This window comes from Diplotaxodon limnothrissa, linkage group LG19 (genome assembly GCF_057381915.1).
Source record: "Diplotaxodon limnothrissa isolate DT_005_m linkage group LG19, D_limnothrissa_male_GT1.1, whole genome shotgun sequence".
In the NCBI taxonomy this organism is placed as follows: domain Eukaryota; kingdom Metazoa; phylum Chordata; class Actinopteri; order Cichliformes; family Cichlidae; genus Diplotaxodon; species Diplotaxodon limnothrissa.
This window is the reverse complement of record NC_140614.1, coordinates 12766080-12788829: the sequence shown is the minus strand read 5'-3', so window position 1 is coordinate 12788829 and position 22750 is coordinate 12766080. Positions and strand designations below refer to the sequence as shown.

The window sequence follows — 22750 nt, the reverse complement described above, 5'->3', positions numbered from 1 at the left end:
AATTGATGAATGCCCCAGTTTAATAACAGCAGAGCTTTAATCTGAGCTGATTAGAGAGCAGAGTGTGCAGCTGCACAATAGTGGATTGATGGGTAGGGCCCGAACTCTTTCTAGGTGTGTTTGAAACGGTTAGAAAACAAAGAAGCGAGCAGTGCTGTTTTCTTTGTAAGGTCGCTCGCTGGAGTTTGACTGAGAGGTTTTATAAATTTCTAAAAAAAAAAAAATCACAAAAGGGTTACACAACTTCACAACAAAGAAGCAACACTGTACTGCAGCCACCACGATGCTGCACCTTTTTTCCCACGAAAGGTCAGATTTTATATATCCCCTGGCTCTTACTTTTAAACATACACATTCCCCATAACGTGACCTTTACGCTTTCTGTGCTGTTGTGCAGTGTCCACCTGTTGCAGCACTGTAAACCCACTGAACCAGCTGCTTTGTCCAATCCCAGTCTGCATCATGTTACCTATTATATGTCCCAGTTCTGTCATGCAAGAAAAAAAAATCACAAATAAAGATTTTTAAAGGAAGACCTTCAGCATAGTCCTGATAATATTTTTCTGCATTTAAATTCCCCTTTTAAAAAGTCATTTTCTGCTCTTAAAATAATTTTTGAGAGAAAAAGAACAATATCGCAAGTAACTGATTCCCTCATCAGACCCAACGTAGCCTGCACTTCATTTTCTCTGCACTGCACAAGTGTGTCCATTCTAAATGAGCTAATGGGGAATATTAATTTATATTATTGCGTGTGCATAAAGAGATGCGTGCAGAGTGTACGCTGCAAAGAAGCAAGACACCAGCAGAGAGCAGTGCCGAGTCATGTTCAGGTTCCAGGAAAGCACAAGCAAAGCTCTGCTGCTCCTGTTTGTCTCACGATGTTGTATTTTGACGACTGCTCATTCAAATATAAGAGAACAAATTCAGCTAGTGTCACATTAGGTCAATAGCTTAATCATATCTATGAGGCCTTTCAAGTGCTCAACACAAACGGAGGAAAATGTTCTATTTTAATTATGATTGTTCACATTGTTCTGTATTTTCCTTTTTCTCCTGAAGCAACACAACACAAACCGGTCAGCACTGTTTCACGCCTCCACTTTCAAATGAGGGCGGCGAACACACGGAAACCTGCGTTCAGGTACTCTCCGTAAATTCATATCACCACTCGGGCGTTCTGGTGGTTTTTGGTTAGAAAATTGTAAAATTGGTTTATTACAAGAAAGAAAGAAAGAAAGAAAGAAAGAAAAACATGATGCAATGGTAACGAAATTCATATCTCGGTATTAGTTTTTGATACGTAAGCACTATTATGAAGGCATCTGCACTATGTGAAAATATAAACTGTGATATTTGTTAAGTGTATCAGTGTTTTATTAATCACCGGGGCTCACTGGGCATTTAAGGAATAATTGTGATTTTTCCGAGTATTCCCGGCAGTACGTGAATGCAGCATCAATCCCAACCCGAGCGGTGAGGACCTGAGGGGGATTTCAGTCCAGCCTCCCGGTCGAGTGTGCGCACAGTTGTTCATTTGGTGAACACAAACAGACGCTGAGAGCGAAGCTGGAGCGAAGAATGTGACAGAAAACAGTTCTCCGAGTTCTTCATCAGCGCCGCCACATTTCGGCTCATTTCTCTTTCTCTGATTTTATTCTGAGCACACCATGGAGCCGATAACCAAGTGGACGCCAAAGCAAGTTGTCGACTGGATGAGAGGTAAGTGAGGCACTTTGAAAAGATTAGATTTTAGTCTGGAAAAAAAAAATCTCATTGACTTCATTAAAAGAGAAGCTGTTCAAAGGCTTCTGTGCCCCAGCGCAGAGTCGCTCCTCGGTTATCTGCTCTTAGTTTCGTAGAAACTGCGTGACAGCATACCTTCACTGAGGCGCATAACAATGGGACTACATTTCTTTGACTCTCACTTACACAAGAAGGACAAAGAAATGACACTTGGCTGTGTAAGCAGTCCCCTGACATGCCAGTCGTACTACTGATAACACTTGATAATGAGATTTATTTTGTCACTGTGCTAACAAAGGAAATGTATTTGATTGGCTCTTAAATACACTGACTGTCCTAAGTTTGGTGTCACAAATCCCGAAGTCAGAAACAAACAGTATCCAAGTGTCTCTCATTATATTTGCTGCTGCTTTTTTATTTGTTTAAAGAAAGTGATATTGATGTGTAACAGTCACTGTACTCTGGACTTTTGGAGCTTTAAAATCTCTAAAGAAAGTCCGAATAATTTGTCTGTAAGTTTGCACTGATCTTTTTTTCTCCATTAAAAAATAAATTCTATTTCTAATTTTCTGAGAGGAATGAGAGGTATGCTAGTGGCATAAATATTCTCTGAACCAGACTTTAGTCACAGCATAGGTATGCATGGCGTGCGGCGCAAGAAGCTACGTAGTGGATGGAGTAGTTGCAGAGATGCCAAACTCAGAAACTGAAGTTTGTGGTCATCAGTCAGGAAAAAGAAGCGCAGGCTCTTCGTGATGGGATCAAAGCGTCTGTCTTTGTTCTGAAGGACATTTGGAAACTTTTTTCATATACTGATTTGTAAGTTTAAGCTAACTTCTGTATTTTTATGGAAGTGTAACAGTTAGTAGGCGGTGGTGTATTAACTGCTGAATGAGGCGTGCCTGCTAGTGCGCATCGATAGTTGGGGGTTAAAGGGGATTGTCAGGGGTTAGTTTCCATGTGTGCTGTGAAAAGAGCCTGACCGGGCATTTGTGGATGGAGGATTAGTTGTGTATATGGGCCCCACTACTGTCAGTGACCTGAAAATCTGACTCAGCAGTTGTCTCTGTAGGTCCCAGCTACTGGATTTGCAGACTCCTGCAAACACATCAGAAGGGAAGAACTGAGTGAAATGCACTGACGCGCTCAGGGAAGTGCTCCCTGCTGAAGCTGGTGCATGAAAAACGGTTGATGAAGTTTTGTTTTTATACTTGAGAGGCTTCCAGGGTCACTGCTCTGGCTTTGCTGAATCACATTTGCACAGAGGTGCTGTCGTCGGTGTAGACAACAATAACTTTGCAAGCAGGTGGATCTGCATTTAAGCAGTCAGAGCTGCAAAAAAATGAAGCGTTGTGATATTGCACTTCTTCCTTTGGTCATTTAAACCTCTCCCTGGGTTGGCTGTGCTCATGCGCCAACATTTTCTTTGTTAAAGAAAAGCAAAGAGCCTTTTTAAAGGAGGGCCAAAAGCCACCACCAGTTTTCACAGAGAAGAAAAGGCCTCTTTCGGTCCTCAGTGACCGCTGCACCGTCCACAGCCATAACACAGCACGTAACCACTCGTGTTGTTTGACTGAAGGAAACCTTGTGTAATCTTTTCATACCAAAGCCAAACGGCGTCAAACTGAAGGAAAGCGCACACCCGGAGCGGGGTCACGGCCGCTTGTTGACCATTCGCACCAACACCGAACACGGCTGTTTGCAGAGTTGCTGTGCGTGTGACAGAAGCCAAATGAAAGTCTCAGGAAGCACTCTGTGCAGACCTTTACTCCCGTTTGCCTCGGGCTGTTTCCCCGAGCTGGACAGGGGCTGCTCTTGTGTATTGAAGCTGTTGTTAAACACCTCCATTGTTGCAGCGGATCAAGTGGTCGCTGGTGGATGTTTATTGTCACTCTTGATCCCTTTCAATTCAAACATTGTTGTTGTTGTTTTCTATGTGTGGGGACTGGAAATGTCCTGAAGCACATTTGCTTCACCACAAGATCTCCCAGCTGGACCTGCAGTGCTCTGTGACTGGTATGCCATATGTCATGTGTGGGATTACGTCCTCCGGGGAACTGACCGCACTTTCCTGAGAACACACCATGTTTTCAGTAAATGCATTTTTAGCTCATTGTGATGATTTTGAAATTAAGGCTTAGACATGCTGCTAGTCATTTTCCAAATATAGTCTTGAATACACAACAGCAGTGTTTTAATGGTGAGGGTGGCATTCAATATATACAAACACCTGAATAGGATGTAATTCAGATTTTTCTTTTCCACCTTGCAGCTGCTGGGAGGAATCAGTGTATCTGTAAATACAGTCTTACTGTGTGGCTTTTTGCTTTTTTGCTTTTGCAATACAGCCGAAATGTCCTGCAGTGTTTTCCATAAATGTATCCTGGCTTATCAAATTTCAAAGCTCTGTGTCTGTAAAGCAGGTTGGACATGTAAACTTCAGTGATGGACTTATTTTACCAAGCTTTGCTCATCTACTCAATAGTAGGTAGAAGAGTAGCAGCAAGTGTGTGTTGATCCAATTTTTTTCCACTTCCAATCCGATCCAGAACCCAAAAATCTGATAACCAGGTTACATTAGTAAGATGTAAATCCTCACTGTGTGGAACAGACCGAGACCAATTCTTTTATGCCTCAGCTCAGCTTCCTTAGCTTCATTCACCTAAATTTCATTACCGGTAGTCTCATTTCAGCTCAGCGTGAGCGTCATTAGGTTGCTGTTAATTGCGTTCACGCTGGTTTGTCCTTTACATCCTCTCAGTCTGAGTGCGCATCCTTTACCTGCTCCTCACACACACTTATCGAGTGTGGATTGGAGCAGACAGGAGACAGCTGAAGTGAAATCAAGTCCAGCAAGAGCTTCCAAAGAAGTGGCGAAGCGAACACAAACCAAGCGAGACCAAGACAGTGAAAGCATCGTCGCTGTGGGAGCTTTTCAGGTGCGTCCGTTCACTTCGACCACAGTGGGTGTAGCTGCAGTGAAACACCACCAACTTAATACTTGGATATCTTATCCAAATATCAGATCAACACGTCCTTAATGACAAGCATGTGCAAGCACTGTTCTGTCTCCCACCAAAGGGCTGAGATGTCGGTTATCTTGTCAGAAAGGTGACAAACGTGCTCAATGTGCTTTTGTCTTTCACCAAATTCGAACCTGGGAAAAATAAAAGGATTGTTGAGTAGCTTCACTGACGGGTGCCTTCAGCAACCTTATCTCTGGAGAGGATAGGAAGGTGAGGGCAATGATGGCTCATGATCCTTATCTGACTGAAACAGAGTTCCTATATGGGAGCAAGAACAGACATTGTCCAGACACCTCACCCTTATTAAGGCATCCTTTACCCCTGTTTTAGTGCCGGCTCTATCAGGAAAGTAGAGTCTATGTTTGGATAGCCACCACAAGCATCATTAATCCATTTTTAGCAAGCCTTACGCTGGAGCAACTGTGTGTATATGCATCAGGAGAACAAGTGTCAGATTAATCCAAACATATTCTGTAAGCTGCAGAAATCTGTCTGCTCCGTCTAACGACCTCACTCAGAAAAGGAAGTAACAGGATGGGATGATGTATTCAAGTGAAACTGTTTAATTCCCGTAAAGTCCAGCCTTTGTTTTTTAACACTTTCTGCATCTTTAAGTTTAACCTGTTGAGTTCTAGTGATGTGCGCATAACAATGTTTCTTTAGAAAAGAGTTTAGGGGAAGTGCTGTAAGAGGATTCCCCCTGGGGAGAGGTTACTCAAAGGCACTGCTGTGGTTTTGTTGCTGTCATGGCCTCTGTGGCCTTTTTGTCACATGAATCCCAGCCTGACAGCATCAGGAGCTCCAACATGGGGGGACACAGTCAGCGTCGGGGTTTTTCACACTCTGATTTGGTCTGAATAAAAGGCAGCTGCATAAATAAAACCTTAAAAATGACTTTCCTCCGCAGCTTCACCAGCAGCCGGCACATTGTGTTTACACGGTATACTTTCTTGCGTATGGCGCTTTATAGGTCAAATGATTGTTATCAGCACACTGATATCAGTTTGCATTTGCATGTAGAGCACATTATAACTAATTCTCACAATGTCAGCAGAGAGGAGCCCGAGTTTGATCCCACGTCCAAGCTAACCCGAAGCTACACCAGTTTGCTTTTCATTCAAATCTAAAATGTGCATTGCAAATCTCCCTGATGAGCTCAGCTTAGTCGGACCTGCAAGCCGTTTGGCCTCAGTCTGCCCTAAGAGCATTGGCCTGTGAAGTGCCATGCTTAAGTCACGGGACTGAAAGCAACAACCTGAGGTGACGCAGCAGGCCAGTGTGTATTTAGGCGTCACATGTTGACCGACCTCTCGTGCAGGGATGTGAAATGCTCCCGTGCACTCGCTGGTATGTGTCACGATTGTTCCCGGTGATGTCTGTAAATGCTACCGGACCTGTGTGCGCTGGTGCAGGAGGGAAAAGGAAGTGTGTGCCTGGGTTGATATTGTTATCAAAGCACCGCTAATGCATTTATGCTCAAATAAACTCCGAACATGAGAGGAATGTAAGTGCTGTGATTTTTTTTTTTTTTGTTTTTTTTTTTTTCCTCTCCCTCCTGCTAAACCAAACCAGCGGCTCTGTGAATGAGCAGTCCAAACAGGTCACACATGTCCTTTGTTGCATTTGGGGCCACCAGTTGCTTTTAACGGATTTAAAAATGCCACAGCCTGTCAGGTCGGTCCCCCTCGCTGACCAAATACACACAAAGCTCTTTCATCCTGCCACCTGCTTACACTCTAATGGAGTGTAATGTCATTATGATTATAAAGTGATCTGTAGTTTTATGAACTGTCGCCTACTTTGGGGTTTAGCCGGGCACTTGGGCGAGCGCCAGATCTGTGCATGTTCAGACTAGTCCTCCGTGGAGGCTGAATTCCTGTCTAGCTGTTCCCACAGGATAAAATTGTCATTCCTGTGGGAAATACATTCTTGTGACTAAGCTTTAATTTGCTTACTATCTTTTTTCTGATCCACTGTTGTTTATATATGCACAACAGAGGTGCGTGCTCGTGTTTGTGTTTTCACTCGCCTGTGATGGGTTTTTTTTTTAATTTGTCAGCTCTCATTCACTGGTTACGCAAGAGAGCGGCGATAGATGAGGCAGCATTAATGGGCCAGTCTGTGTTTTTAAAGCATTAATGAGCCCCACTATCTGCGTGGCTTCATGGGCTCTGAATGGGTTGATGAACAAAAGGTTCCTCGAAAAACACAAAGTCTTTGTGTTTGTTTATTCGTAATTTTCAGGTCAGATTTCTATTGTTCTATTAAGAAAAGCTCATAATCAGGTGACAAACCTCTGTTTTCGTTTTATCGTGGCTGAAAGTCTCCTCAGGAGTCTTCAAAACATTCCACAAACACATGCTAGTGAAGTCATACATGTTGCACCAGCTGACGAGGACTTTAGTTTCACTTGACGCTGCACATTTTCCCCGGGCTTCCCTATCCCAGAATGGGGGGAAAAACAACTATTTTTGTCACCCAACAGTCATCATACTTCTAACTCATCCTCTTGTGTCCAGTCCACATACTGAACTAACCATTGTTTTTTGTCTGAGACACAAACTCGGAGCGTTGTACAAAAGATTTTAGAGCAAATGTTGGTTCGACTGTTTGGACAGGGAGTGGCGGCTCCTCTTTGAGAGATTTGTGGACCCGAAGAAACAATCAGGGGAGATTCTGTTGATCCTCCCTTTTGTTTCCAGTGGTGCAGCCTACCTGGGAAAACTCTGTCACGTGACCTTCCTCTCTGTTTGTATATGACAACCTATTCCAGCTGTTTCCAGTCAACAGCACATTTATTATTTGTAGGAACAACTCTTTCTGTGAGGAAGATGCACGGCAGGTGCTGGCAAGACTCGAAACAAAGCTCACCGGTTAAGTAGCGTGTGAGTGTGTGTGAGTGTGTGTAAGCTATCATTTATTTCATACAGCAAGAAAACAGAATGTAGGGACAGCAAAGCCAGGACAGCACAGATCACATGCTGTGTGTTTGTGCGTCACGGGTGCCCTGTCCTGGCCTGTGGGTGACACACTGTCATTCAGTGCTATCTTTTCATTGAAGATGACTCACCCTCCCTCTCCCTCACCCCTTGCAGCAGGAAGAACAGGATCAGCTGCCCACTGCCTGTAGGCGGCCTAGTGATGTCTTGCGTTGCATAATTTGTTGAAGTTCTCCTTTCTGTCATAAAGAGAATATTAGTCACGATTAATCCTTTATTTTTAATTGATTTATGGGAAAGCCGATCGCTTCTAATCATGCTTATGTTTCTGTTTCTATTTAAAACGTGTGCCTGCCTGTAACGTCAGACAGACAAATGATGCTCTCGGTCTTTTCGTGTCCTCTTCCACTGACCTGGCCATGAGCCAGGTTTCTCCCTCCCTCAAAACCCTCCCAAATCTCCCACCCTCCACTGTCGCCGACCTCTTCCCACTTCCCCTGTCACTATAGTAACCTTAACTTTATTTACAGCCTCGGCCAGTCTGGTTGTGGCTGAGGGGGCTGACCACCAGCAGCACTTTGCACTGCCGCAGTAAAACGCTGTGCTGTGGAGGGTTGTGGACCTCCAGCTTGTCGGGGCCAGAGATGAACCTCCTGTCGGCTTAGATCGAGTAAACGCTCAGCTTGGCTTTGCAGCAAAGTCGATCTTTTTACTGCTTTGCCCTGTGATAGATTTATGTCAATTAGCAGGTTCTTATCCAAAGATGCTTTCGTCGATCCAAAATTAGGATTGGACTCCATTCAACCACATGAGCCACTGGAGCAATATGAAGATATCTTTAGTTTAATTAAAGGCCTCTTTCTGTCTGTCTGTCTGTTTCAGAAAGCATTGTCATGCAACAGAACAGCACAATGGATGCAAAGTTAAATTTGTCTCTGCTAGAAAATATGCCCACATGCAGCGTCAGGAGGACGTCTAGCACAGTATTCCCATGGCAAACTAAATCAGTGGGACTCATTTCCTCCCCCAAACATGGCTCATCTTTATTGTGGTTTCCATAGGCAGCTATTATGGCGCTGGTAAATTGGTCTGTAATCAGCATGGAGGGCCACCCTGGTCATACACCGTACATGTAATGGGAAAACACTAAACCGAGTTCCCTGTTTTTTGCCTGTGTCTTAGTGCATTTGGCTTTGAAGCCGTGTTTCAGGCCTGCTCTGGATGCAGTGTTTTAAAAGTGTTCATTTACAGCTTCTGTCTCTGACATTTGTTCCCTCACGTTTGCCTCTTTCTCTCCATCACTGTCTCTTTGCAGAACACAACAGTCTTTAATTATAGATTTTTTCTTGGGACAGTGATGCTTAGGTTGTAACAAAGTGAGTGTTTTTGAAGTCGCGTTGACACGAAAACAGCGCTTCACGGAGTGAGCGTCCTCGTTTCTGTCTGATTGATCACCTGCTGCGATCAAAACTACAACACTCCGCTCTTAAATGATAAAATCGGCAATTGTGTTGTGATTTTAAAGCTTTGTGACTATGTTTTGATGTTTGTCAACAGGTTAAGCACAACAATATGAGCCTTGGTGGGGCCAGGAAGACGAAATATTGTGGTGGGCGGAGAGGCAGGAACAGGAGAGAGGTGGGGGCGGCTTGAGATATTTCTGAGGTCTTTGTTGCTTTCTTTAGAACGTGTTTATCCTGCGGTAACGAGCTGCAGCGTGGCCAGGCGGCCGACTGGAGAGCGATGGGTATTTATGTTGGCCTGAGAGGTTATTGCTCCAACTCCTTCGCTTACCTGCGTAAACTATTACCTCGTATCTTTTTCTCAAGAGACAAGCAGTTTATCTGCTTTTATAAGCCTGATGAACCTTCTGCCATGCACCCATATTTATTTATTGATTGATTTTGCACCCTTGTTCATTAGCATAGCTCCAAAAGAAATCACCCAGGACAGAAACGCATGTAGCTGATTACTCACAGGAACAAGACGCAGATTTTGTTGCTCCAAATGGTTTTTGTTGCAAACCCAGCAAACAAACAGCAGACTGGGCCAAAACGGATCCCAGCATGAGGACAGGCAGACGGATATGAACACGTTTTCCATGTACGGTGGAGTTACAGTCAGATCGTTTCTTACAAAGCAAGAAAATATTTATGAGATTATTGCAACGACAAAAAAATGAAACGCATGAGTCTGTGGCACAGCCACACGACGTCTTTTCCACGCACACAGACCTGAGCCTTATTAGAATGATAGAAAACTCTTTCCTGATTTATCATCTACTACATTCTGTCTCATGTGTTGCATGATGAATTTAAGGTATCTGGGCTGACGCAGTCCGGTGTCCTCATTCTAAACCTGTGACGTGAGCAGTTTGGTGTGCAGCCCGTTACTTCTGCAGGATAAGAAATGAGCTCTAGAACCAGCGTTTTGTTCATTAATCAATAAAAAGGTCACATAAAATGGTTCCTGAACACAAATTTGATCTTCCTAGAAAGTCTCGTGACTTACAAACAACTGCAAAAGTGCATCTAGCAAACATTTGATTAGCTAACTTTTCTGACACGAGCACGATTAAAGATGTCTTGCATGCACTGAAAATTAAAACAGTGTAATACAGCTGAAACACACTGCAATAATACAGGATAGCTTATTGACTCAGAAAGTTGTTGAACACAAGAATGGAGACTTCCATGTTGCTGCCTGTCCTACATGTTCATAATAATGACTGATGGGAAAAATCCACCAATCAGTGACTGCTTACTGTCCTTTCTTAATCACTTAAATATTGCAGAGTAAATCACCAACAGATAATGAACCTGGCCATTCACAGATAGCCAGTCTATTCATCCAATTGCCTGAGCTTAATCGGAATAATCAGGATTAACTGGATAGTCCCCGTCACTTCTCAAAGCTTCAGATCTAAGATGTCTAATCTAATCTAAACCCAAAAATGATGTTCAGCGCAGGTGCAGGTGTAGCTCACTCAAACTGCCCAAGAATCCCTAATATTACCTGCATATAGGCCTACTGTATGCAGCTGTTAGAGGTTCCACGTGTGGCGTTGAGTAACCGTATACAAGGAAGGAATTTTTAGGTTTAAACTCGGTGACCCAGTCAGTTTCAGAGTCTTATCCCACGCCTCTAAATTGGGCAACAAGTGTTTTTGTTGCTGCAGGTTTACAAAGACTCTCGTACTCATGCGCCCGCAGCAGTGTGCTTATCTCTTTGCCCTGTTTCTTGTTCTCTTCTGTCTTCTGATGTCATTGTGACCAGAAGTCATCACATAACAGCCCGACCAAAAATACCTCTCCAAACCTCCTCTTCTCCTCCGCCCAGACCTCCATCACCTCCAGACCTTAGTCGATATTAACTGAGCTGTCCAACATCCTCCTTCCCTTCCAGCTCATTCAACCTTAGAAATCTAAAAAGGTAGCAGTCACGTGACTCGGTCTGCTGTGCTAGAGGTGAGGATTAACTGAACCTAAGGGGGCTGGCACTCGTGCTCGCTGAATGCGCTTCAGCCACGACAGCCCCCTGAACTCTGACCCTTCAGCTCTCATCAGTCATCGTCCATCACCCGGTAAGAGACAGGGCTGCTTTTGTCTTCTGTGGAGGGGCCAGCCTCAGCTGCTTTTCTCCCTTACGAAGCACACTTGGGACATGTAGCTGCCAGTTTGTAGTTGTCTGTCTTTAAGATTAGGGTACATAAAGTGAAACACTCTGTTAGCTGGAGGAAGTGATGATAAGATTAAAGCATGGATTATACCGGCTTGTATAATCGATGCTATCAGAAGATAGGAAATCCCAGGAATGAATTAGCCTGTTAGGTTTTAGCACTGAAGGAAAACGTGCATCTAATATATATTTATATTAATATTAACATTTTGTACTGTCTGCAGAAGAAGAGACAACAGGCTCAATAGAGACGGAGATCATTGTGTAACTTCTATCCCCAGCTCCCAGTGTGTGTACAGGCTTTGTTGTTGTCCTGTAAAGTCATGCATTACAGGATAGTTTAGCTGTGTAGTCGAGAGGAGCTTTTTCTTTCTTTTTAATTACTGCACGGCCTGGTCCTGCCAGAGACCATTGTGCCAAAGCGCTGCAAGTTCCCACAATGGAGCTGCTCTGCAGAGAACAATGAATCAAATTCCTGACCGTTCCCCACAGGTTCAGAGGCCCGGCTGACAAATAAAGACAGCGGAGTTACAGTGGCTTAGCTATTCTACACCCAGTAGCTTTCCCAGTGGCCACCCCTGTGGGGATACTGGTGTGTGTGTGTGTGTGTGTGTGTGTGTGTGTGTCTGTTACATGGTGGCAAGTGCTCCCACTGGGAGCACAGGGAGGGGTTGAAAGATGGGGGAGGGAGATTGTTTGTTTCTTTCTGTTGGGGGAGAAAGACTGCGTGCTCTTTTACTAATGTAATCAAACCCCTGAGAACGAAAAGTTGGCAACCAAAAGCTGCACTGAAGAGCATTATGGATCTGAACTGATCTGGGGTTTTTTTCCTTGGGACAAAGATGTGAACTTGTTTCAGAAATCCTGTTCAATCCTGTTTGCTGTTGTTTAATGTTGTTCATCACAAATACAGAGTCCTGGGCTCTTTTGTGCTTTAGACAAAAAAACAGCCAATTGTTGAGATTAGGATAAGAATAAACTAACCTTTTGCAAAAGGATGTGCTCTGTTTATATTGCCAGAACTGTGTGCTTACACAGGCTTTAAGTAGGCTGCAGAGCTTAAAGGCCACTAGGCGGGTCTAGTTCCATTTATGTTGTCCAGATTGTCCAGCTCTTGTCCTGCTGTCCTGAAGGTTTATCCATTGTACTGCTAAACCTTTGCTGCTAACCTGTTTGGCACATAATCACTGTTTACCGAAACAGTGTGTGGTGGTGAGACCCCACATTGAACAGCAGGTGCCACATTAGGCACAGCCAGATCCCCTAACCTCTAACCTCTAACCCTGGCATTTGTCAGTCATCTTCTGCACTGTCAGTGATTACAGTCTGTCTTCTCCATTCTTCCTTTTTAAACTCTTTGTGACACTGGTACTCTCACACCTTCTCTCTGATTGTTCCCGGATGAACAGAATCAACTTTTTGGGATTTCCTTACCTGGATGATCGAGCCTCTGTGGGCTGGGAATGAAGCACTTATTTGCAGACTCAGGATGAAGGAGTTCTTAGTGCTGCGAGATTTTGGTTCAGATTTTGAAATGTGAGAACTTTGACAAGCAAACTCAGTTTACTTTTAGAAAAGTGAGATTTATTATTTCACAGCTTAAGCTAAAGTATTCAGAATGCTAAGTTAGCCTGCAAAATGCATTTACACTGATATGAAGTGGAAAACAGCAGATTGTCACATCTCACACTGGACAACTTTGAGCTAAAGAATGATGAAGCACGAACCAGCTGTCAAAATGCACACAGTAATTTAGACTTTTTGATGATGTAAATAGAAGGAGGTAAGTGATTGTCTGGTGTTTTGGTGCTTTGCTTCCCGGTTTACATGCACTCGCTCTGGTTTGAGGACATTTGCCAAGCGGTTCTCAGAGTCCATAAACCTCCACAGCATTTCATCCTGTGCAGGCTTTTCAAAAGCATTCACACACTCCTCCCCTCTGCTTCCCCCTTTACTCAATTCACAATAACGTGACACTCTATCTCTTTTACTGGTTTCTCTGCCCTTTAATGAAAATTGATAGTCTCGCACACACATACACACGCCCTAACAGCCATTGATTGAGGCACAATAAATGTTTTATAAGCCTCACTGTTTTTATTTTTTTAAGTGTCAGAGGGGGGAAATGTCCCCTTTCTGTATTTAGCACAAATAAAAACATTTTAAACCTAAGCCAGAACATCACGGAGTGATTTTCCTGATGCCTACAGCTCTAACTTCTAGGAAAATTCTTGCCAAAGAATGAAAGTGAAAACAAGCTAAAGGAGAGGATAGCCCCTCATCAGTTAGTCAATCAATTAATTCCAGAGTGTTTTCTGATATCTACTCTGTGTTTTTCAAACAGTTAAGATCCTGCAATTGGAGCCCCTTCAACTCTTTTTGTAGCCTAAACCACAACTTTCCCTTGTTGGTGGAAGGACGGTGGCACCATTCCACAGGAAATGCCTTTTTAACACAGCAGGAAAGGGAGACTTTGCCCCGTCCAGACCCACGACTTTGTTTTCATCTAATCGCATTAAGTGACTGGCCCTGTGTTTGTGCTTGGCTTGTGTTCATGTCAGTGTGGGCTCAGGCCAGTGCTCAGCCCCTTTCCTACAATGCGAAGTGGATTCCCTCGCAGAACACCGGCCAGTCGAGGGTTAAGCCTAAAAATTCTCTGAAAGTCTTGCCTAAGATTAGCATGCCGAGGAATGAGAAAAATGTAATGAGCCTAACTGGACCTGACTTGTATGGAGGCTAATGGTTAACGAGTCGTGATGGATTTTCTCTGTGATTCAGTGGAGACGACTTGAGCTCTCACACATGGATTATATTTTCTGAAGGATTAAAATTGCTGTCAGAGGGAACTTTGATACCATAATGAGGTTTTAATGTGTCTGAAAGGTGCTCTTTTATAGGCATGTGAACAGAAAGATTCGCTCTAAAGTCGAATGCTACCATGAAACATGCAACAGGTGTTAAAGAGTTTGACATAACTTTAAAAAAAACATCATGAGAAGTGATTATAAAAATGTCCTGAGGTCTCCTGACAGTATTTAGCTCATGGGAACTCTGTGGCTGCAGAGCTCGCTGAGTCACCTGACGACAGTCGTCTGATTGGTGGCTGGAACTTTTTAAACTGAGCCCTGCCCACAACACCAAAATGGTTTAATTTCAGTCTGAGTCCATAACTCTGAAAATATGTTTTATGGCTTTTTTAAACTGTTGTGCTTGTATTCATGCTTTAATGCGTTTTAATGCAGAATGCATGCTACAAGTATTTGCATGCAATTCAGTATTGTTTGGTCAGGAGTGACTGTCACATGCACACCTTTGTCTTTGCTTTATGCAAACTCTCGGCAACAGGTGCACGAACTGAGCCCCACAGGGACATAAACATATGAGGTGCCATTTAAAGACAAAAGCAACCACAGAATAAACCCACAGGACTTCACTCATACCTCTACGTTTGATAAGGACCCATCTGCAGATGTCGCACGTGGCCAGGCTAAAATTGTCAAGTCGCTTTTGAACTTGGATGCCCCACTTAAAATATATCACCTAATCATGCACCACGCTAAGTAATGTCAGTTGTGCTTCGTGCATGTGCTGAGGTCTGAAAGAGTGGGAGAGTCTTGCAGCTGACGGGTCTTTCAGAGGGAATCGGGGCGCAGGGCCATGTAGCTGCAGCTGCCGCCTCTGTGTACGCTCTTTGATGGCGAGAGGCGATGGCGTTTACTTCCACACCCACAGCTACACACACTCACAAAATACACAAAGGCTCATTTTCTCCTCTGTTGTTTGAACTTTACTTTCTGGTCCCCTGAGGGGTGCATTGCATGCATAGGGAGGGCATGTTTTGTGCATTTGTTTATTATAATGCACAGCTTTGAAATCATATGCAGTGTGAGAGGAGGCTGTGTGAGCTGCATCCTTGTAAGTTCAGTGACTGTAGCAGTTGGTGTCACAGTCCAAGTCATTTGTTAGTGGAGTTTGGAATAGAAGCAAGGGGACACCCATGATGCGGACGCACTTATTGCAAACACCCACACCCACATAGACCTAACATGCATACACACAAATACAGCCACCCATTGTTTAACCAGTCTAACAGACTGAGCGCTCTCAACCGTTACTCTGTTTATGGTTTGTTTATCTAGCAAAGATAGCCATCCCACCTGCTCCTTATCTGGACAGTGCACACGCACACTTGGAACGTGCTAAAAAACCTGACATCACCTGATTTTTGTGGTTTTGTTTTGCATGGCGACAAAAAGGTTTGTGAATGACATCAACATACTTTGGTAAGATTATCCTCATTTGCTGTTTTTTTTCCCCTTTTCCTTCTTGTGTGTGTTGTAGGTTTGGATGACAGCTTGCAGCAGTACGTTAGCAACTTTGAGCGGGAGAAGATCAGTGGCGAGCAGCTGCTGAAGATCACACATCAGGACCTGGAAGAGCTCGGCGTTGCCAGGATTGGCCACCAGGAGCTGGTGCTGGAGGCTGTCGACCTGCTATGCGCTCTGGTCAGTAGATCTGTTTCTGGTTGAATCTATGTGAGGATTTTATAGGCTGTACCTCAGGAAGGCTCTGTTGGTCCCTGACCCTCCCCCCTCGCTCTCATTCACTAAAAACTCAACTGGTAGTTTCTGGTCTGGCAGCTAAAGGAACTAGCGATGCAGAAGAGCTCATCGTTTCCCACACATCTCAGCAGGGTGTGGACGCATCGCGACACATGAAGCAGCCTGAGGACACTGGAGAAGAGCAGGTCACAGGTGTCACAGCTGTGTGGCAGTTTGTAGATGTGGGAGATAACAGAAGCTGATCCTAATGGGCAACATGTAGCTAGCAGTGGCAGTTAGATGTGTTTGACAGATAAAATAAGAAGCTCCTCCTCCTTTCTGTGCACCAAATACATATGTACTTAAGCTGTTTGTTCATCAGTCTCAAAGGAAATGAAAAGTTGGTTTCGTGCTTACTCCTGCAATCATCTTCACTCCTAATTCCATGCTGAATCTCTCCCGGTTCAGTATCAAAATCCCATGTTTGGCTCCTCTTGCTCACTTTGAGTCACGCTGATCTGCTGTCCATCACCACAGATCCCAGAACAGCTTCCAGCTAAAATGTGTCTGCCTGAGACCTGCAGGCGAGTAAAGAGTGATGAAACCTTCCGCGCTCCAGCTGAAAGAGAAACAGGTTCTCCAGCAGATGGGATCGATTTGGAGTTTTATCACTTCCTGTGCCATAAAAGTCCAAGCTTGTGGTCCCCGCGTTTTGATCAGTGTCAGCATTTCTGTGCGCTCTTAAAACACTTTACATTAATCATTTGTGGCATGGTTATTTTTGCTCAAAGCTATTTAAATGTTAAATCTTCTACTGCATGAGGCGGAATGGAAAATTGTGGGTAGAATAGATTTGGAGCTACTTTTACTTTTTTTTTTTTTTCTTAGCGCACAAAAGCCACATTTGAGTTCTCGTGCATTCTTAATAAAGCAAGTGTACGTGCGCTTAGCTTGGATCTTATTATCGTTCCTTAGCTTCTTTGCATTGGAATAGAGTCACATGAACTGAGCTATTAATATACACAATCTACAGGAAGGACGCTGAAGTATCTAATCTCATGTCCTACCTGTCTATTTATCAGTTTAATTGTGAGTGATATGCAAAATATGTTAATCTCTTCCCTTTGACACAGTTTTTGACAGTTTTTCCATCAATGCACGATAAGCTCCTGCCTCCTATCAGTGCTCTACCTGTAGTCACCGCACTGAACAGATGGAAGCATTCAGCACGTATTCATTGGGGGTTTTTTTTATTGGATTTATTTATCATAAAATTTGCACCATGTGTTGCACTATCCCAGTAACCAGGCCCAGATTTGGATTCATCCCTGGAATCTTTTGCATTGACAAAGTGGAATCTCAAGTGCTTTTGCTCTAAGATTTACGGTAAAACATGCTGCCAGTTTGTGCTTTGGTAGTTGGTGCACTGTCCTTAACCTTTCACCCCTGATTGAAGCCTTGAAGTATAATGTTTTTTGTCCGTTTGGGGTTTCCCTATTAAGAAGCGGGCCTCAACCTTCCACTGGGCTCATGGGAGGAAGTGAGGCCCCCGATTCAATTAGCTTTTACTCAAGGTCACTGCTACTCACAGGAACGCAGCCCAGCAGCACCCGAAACCCCCACACTCTCACACTTTCACCCACTTTCTCCCCTTTTTTTTTTTTTTTTTTTTAAATTTACTGGGAGGTCAGACACTTCCTGTTGACGTAGAGGCCCTTTGCTGCAAGGCTTTGCTCTCGCTTTTTAAATGTTTATGCATGTGTGCACATCTTTGTCTCGTTAATAGTTACAAACTTAAATCATGATGAAAGATGAGCTAACATACAGCGCTGCAAACCTTTAGGAAGCATTCGTACTCGTCCTCCATCCGTGCAAAGGAGATCAAGACCAAACTGCTGTCTAGAGACAAAGAAAGAACACATCAATTCACTTTACTGGTCTTCTCACGAGCCTTGATGCTTTCTGCAGAGTCGGTGCTGAAACTCAACACTTCTATCATCACATAAGCATTAGCTGCAGCCATTGAACACGGCTTCATCATGGGCCTGCTGCAAATGTTTGTACTATTGCTTAAAGATATGTCCTTTATAGTCAAGTCTGAGGGGAGGAAGCACCGTGTTGTGATAACCGTTCTTGATTTCTCCTGAGGAGCCTAAAGTCAGCGAATAACGTCTTCAAAGAGCCCCAGAAAGGCCTTACTTCAAAAATAAAATCTGCCATCTTGGTTTTTGTTTAGCTTGGTGTGGTGAAAAAGGACACTGCAAGAATGTAAATTTGACTTGAAATGTTGTGAGGATGAAAAATGGGTTGAGTGAAAACGCAGATTTTGCTCAGACGTGGTTTTTAGCTCAGCGGACATCTGTGGGCCAGTCAGAGCCGCTGCGACGGTGTGATTAGCCTGCTAATGAAAAAGCCACGCTGCCTTGGTGCTAAAGTTACACCGAATGAGAATAAAACCACCAAGTGACTTTTCTCTCTTTTTTCACATATTCCTTGATCATGTTTGCATTTCCTTAATGGTGTTTCAACAAACCATTTCATGCCAAGTGTGGCGTGAATAATGCTGCCTTCAGCTACTGTTTGACTAGTCTGATTATTCCAGTGTGTCCCCGGAGACTAAAACTGGTCAAATATATGTTTTTGAGCCCATGTTGGCGAGGGGCGGTGGAATAAAAGGAGACGCTAACCACTTGCAGATCTCGTTTGTTGGTTGCCAAACACGTGCCGTGTTACTCCTTGCAAAGCATATTTAGCTCCTGGCATGTCACTCAGAGTGCAGCGTTTGCTGGCAGCGATGCAACATCCTGTAAGCTGATATTTACCAGGACAAGAGCCAGGCTGCCCTTCCACTGCGTACATATGGAAAAAACACATTATTCCAATTTCTCAGCTGCAAGAATGCAAAAGTTTAAACACTGCCGACTCTGATAAAAGGTGAATTCTGTTGCTGCCCAGGTTTCCTGCAGCAGCTCACTTCACAGCTGGTTTATAGTGTACTCCCTGATCTTTGAGACCGGCATACATTCCTCTTCTAAATAAGAGGAATGTATGCAGGAAACAGCTTAGACTTAGGAATGAAAACTTCACACCGCTTGATAAGAATCAGGTGATGGCACAAGTACTCACACCCCAGAACAAATCTAGAGCTGGGTGGGAGTGATGTCTTGTTCACGATGTTCACAGACAAGTGCACTCAAAGCATATCTGTCAAATCAATGATTACAGCCTTTCAGTGGACGGGACACAACTTGTTTTGACAGGGTGGGACCATAAGCCTCGCAGGTAGACTATGTAGAAGGATTGATGATGAGTGTGCTCTTAAACCGTTCTGTTATGTTTAATTTGCTGTTTCAGAACTACGGAGTGGAGTCAGATAACTTGAAGAATCTGGTAGTGAGGATGAGAGCTGCCACCAACAGTCTGCACATGGCCACGGCCGACCGCAGGAAAAGCCCCGCCTACGATGGAAGCGCCTCGCGAAAGCCACCTAACGATTTTCTTACCTCCGTGGTGGAGCTGATCGGTGCTGCAAAGAGCCTCCTGGCGTGGCTCGACAGGTAACACTTTGTCACGGCCTTAATGAGAGGCGGAAGTGTCACGTTCGATCACACTAGTTTGAAATAAAGATGCAATTTGATATTCAAAAAACGAGTCTGTTTATGATCAGACATAAGAGTTCGTTTTCAGCATTATAAAGACCTTTTGCATGTCAGCTTATCGTTATATCCAGCTGGCAGAGTGTCCTGTGCGCTCCTGTTGACCTGCTCCAAAACACATTACGCCATAAAAGCCGAGCATATTAAGCAGGTTGCCAGGATTAAGTGTTAGCTGGCTCAAATTAAGCTTCTCCTTTTTATGACAGGCTTGGCTAAAGTGGTGCATTGATGTCATTGTTTAAATGGTTGTTGTGATGCTGAAGTGCAAGCAGAGCCAAAGAAAATTTATGGTTCAGGTTTGTAGGTCATTAGGCTTCTCTGACTCTAATAATAATGTATTTGTACAGCACATTAGCTCAGCAAACAAGTCTTTGCACATTTGGTATTAGATCTGTTTCTGGTCAGACGGCAGTTTAATGATTTTGCATCAAGTTTCTTGTTTATTAACAATAAAATATATAGAGACGTATTTCTGGCACACAAATAAAGTAATCCTTATTTTTTTGTGCTACTGGCCAGTAAGTGCTATTTGTTTCAAGATTTGTAATATAGTCAGACATATTCCAAGGACTACAAACTGGTTTTTGAAGCACATGTTTCAGATAGAGTGAGGTGAGAAAAAGACAGAAAAGTACAAGCTGGCACCAGAATGGTTGCATACTTAGAATGGTTGCATAGAAACGAGTAACAAGCCTGTCGGTGGCCAAACACAGCAATCTGAGCGAGTACAATAAACTTGAGCTCATCTCTGCAGTCCATCGCTTGTTTCCAATGTTCTCTCTTTCCTCCTTTGTCTGCTCGCAGGACGCCTCTTACAGGGATCAGTGACTTCACAGCCACCAAGAACAAGATCATTCAGCTGTGCCTGGAGCTCACCACCACAGTTCAGCAGGTCTGCATGCTAGTTAGTTCAGCAGAAACACACACACACAATAGCTTTTTTCCACTGAGCACATACCAGCTCAGGGGCACAGATGTGTAGGAGAAGAGTGTTATGGGAAATGTGGTCTGGCAGCCATGACATGAGCCTGAAGCCAGCAGTCTGAGCACATTATTGCAAATGCTGCTGTTTTTCTTGGGATCTTTTCCTCCACGTGCTGGCTAATGAGGAGACCCCCTCGGTGTGGGGACGTTTAATGGTAAACGTTGCTTTTGTGCTTCCAGTTTCATAAAACCCACTAGCGCTCTTTTAGAGGTGGCTGCCAACATTCCCCGGGCTGCTGTACTCCTTCGGGCCATGTGGTTCCTGTTTTTGCTTCTCCGAGATGCTCCCAGTGGGAGACCAAACCGTCTGGAAGCATTTCCTGTGTGTAGGTTTAGTGGAAGGATTGAGGAGGTGGTCCTTCAGACTGCTGGAAAGATGGCTAACAGATAGCGCAGAGCACCGGCAACCACCCTTTTATATTTCTGCAGAGAGTTGCTCTTGAATTGCATCAGTATAGTTATTCCTGCTTCTGCCAGTTTCATGAAACCAGTAGTGGTTGCTCATGCATATGGGGAAGACTTTATTTGACTGGGTTTTCTTTCCTATCAATTCATCCGCTTGTCTTTTATCCCTCAAGGGTTATCCCGATAAGAAACTCATTTTACGCTGCCAGCGAAAGTGGCTCCTGAGAGTGCAGGTGTCATTTTTTTCAGAGGGTTATTGCATCAAAATAAATTCCTTTCCCAGAGTGCCTATTTCCTCGCCAGAGTCTGGGATTTCAGCGCCTCTGGTGATTTACTGTGGGTGTATCGGTCATGGTCATCCAGGAGGAGTGGGGGTATCCATTTCTCACACTGCCATGTGAAGTGGAGAGGTTATGGTGGAGAATAAACTTCTGATAGGTGCTGAAAGGTTCTTGCAAGGCTTGAGAGATTAGCTTCCTCTCGCAGCTGGAGAGACATGCCGTTCGACTTGCTAGTTTTAAGCCAGCTCGCAGCAGCTGATGAGGATGGGCGATTTCCAACTAATCCCATGATCGAGTTTATAAAAAAGCACACAGGCTCAGAGAAATCCTCGTTTCATTTCCGATTTGTCTGAATCGTTTGGATTCCTTGTTTCTTTAGAGCAAGTGGGCTAGCATGGAAAGCACTGGTTAATAAAATGAGTTGCACAGGAGTCTGCCACGGTGATTAGTTTTATGATGGGGGAGGACGGCGTGAGGTTTGCCCAGAAATCGGGGCTTTTGAGATCGCACTTTATGTGTTCTGCCTGAATGAAGCCTGTGTTTGCACACACAATGGGACAAGGCCATAAAACACTGGATGCATCGTCCTTCTTGGCTGACCCGTCAGCGTGGAGGTCACTCTCTGTCAAAGTATGCATTTTTCATCAATCCCGCGTGTCTTTAGTTTACGCTTCCCGCTGGATGACGAAGGAAGTTCAACTCTCTGCAAACGATAAAGTCCATCGTTGTCATCACGTGAGAAGCCCAGGTGTGACATGCTGCAGTCCGTGGCCTTGGTTTCCTGCAGGTGTGAAGTCAGTCCAGGCTCGGCACCGTGCCAGCGCTCCACTCTCAGCCACCTCACTGCCCGACCATGCAAATCTTCTCTGGTGGCTGATCAAAGGCCCAGAGAGCTGCACCCAGAGAGTCATCTGATCCACACTGGTTGTGAGATCAAGTCCATAATGTCAGGGATCAGTACACCCAGGGAATTGTCCTCAGCCGCAGTGCTTTCTTTCTCATCTCGCCCTCGTCTATTGTGACTACTTTGGTCCTGACAAAGATGTGGGATTACTTTGGAAGCACAAACAGTTCTCAGAAATGAGAAATAAAGCCAGGAGTCTAAGTCTATGATATTGTTTTCTCATGATCTGATACTATGGAGAAGTTCTGTAAATGTTAAAGCTTGATGGGAGTCGTGCCAGCTGATAATGACATGCTGTTTTGTTTCACGACCTCTAAACGTTGAAATATGTATTTTTAGTTCATCCTTCTTGGCTCAGTTAAGAGAGCAGCGATCCAAACATGTCTGTAAAAGAAATATGCAGCTGTTTGTTTATGGAAGAGCAGCTAAATTCTTGCTGAAACCGCCATATATTCCTGGCTGGAATTAGATTGTTTGGAAACATGATTTTTTTGGGGACCAATATATGTCACAGGAAATGTATTATAATTGCATTTATTCCTACCTCGTGTTTATACTGTTTTTTCATTTTCCTCCCCAAAGTAAGGGAA

At 44.1% G+C, this 22750-nt stretch overlaps 1 protein-coding gene across 1 annotated transcript in view; it reads left to right on the top strand.

The window, feature by feature from the left end:
• The first annotated feature begins 1517 nt into the window (after positions 1-1517).
• Positions 1518-22750, top strand: part of LOC146611852 (connector enhancer of kinase suppressor of ras 3-like) — a 41898-nt gene continuing 20665 nt past the window's right edge. The window contains exons 1-4 of the mRNA XM_085342360.1: positions 1518-1722; positions 15731-15894; positions 19285-19487; positions 20391-20478. Coding sequence (XP_085198486.1) covers positions 1671-1722; positions 15731-15894; positions 19285-19487; positions 20391-20478 — 507 coding nt within the window. The 5' untranslated portion in view covers positions 1518-1670. The remainder of the gene's footprint in view (positions 1723-15730; positions 15895-19284; positions 19488-20390; positions 20479-22750) is intronic.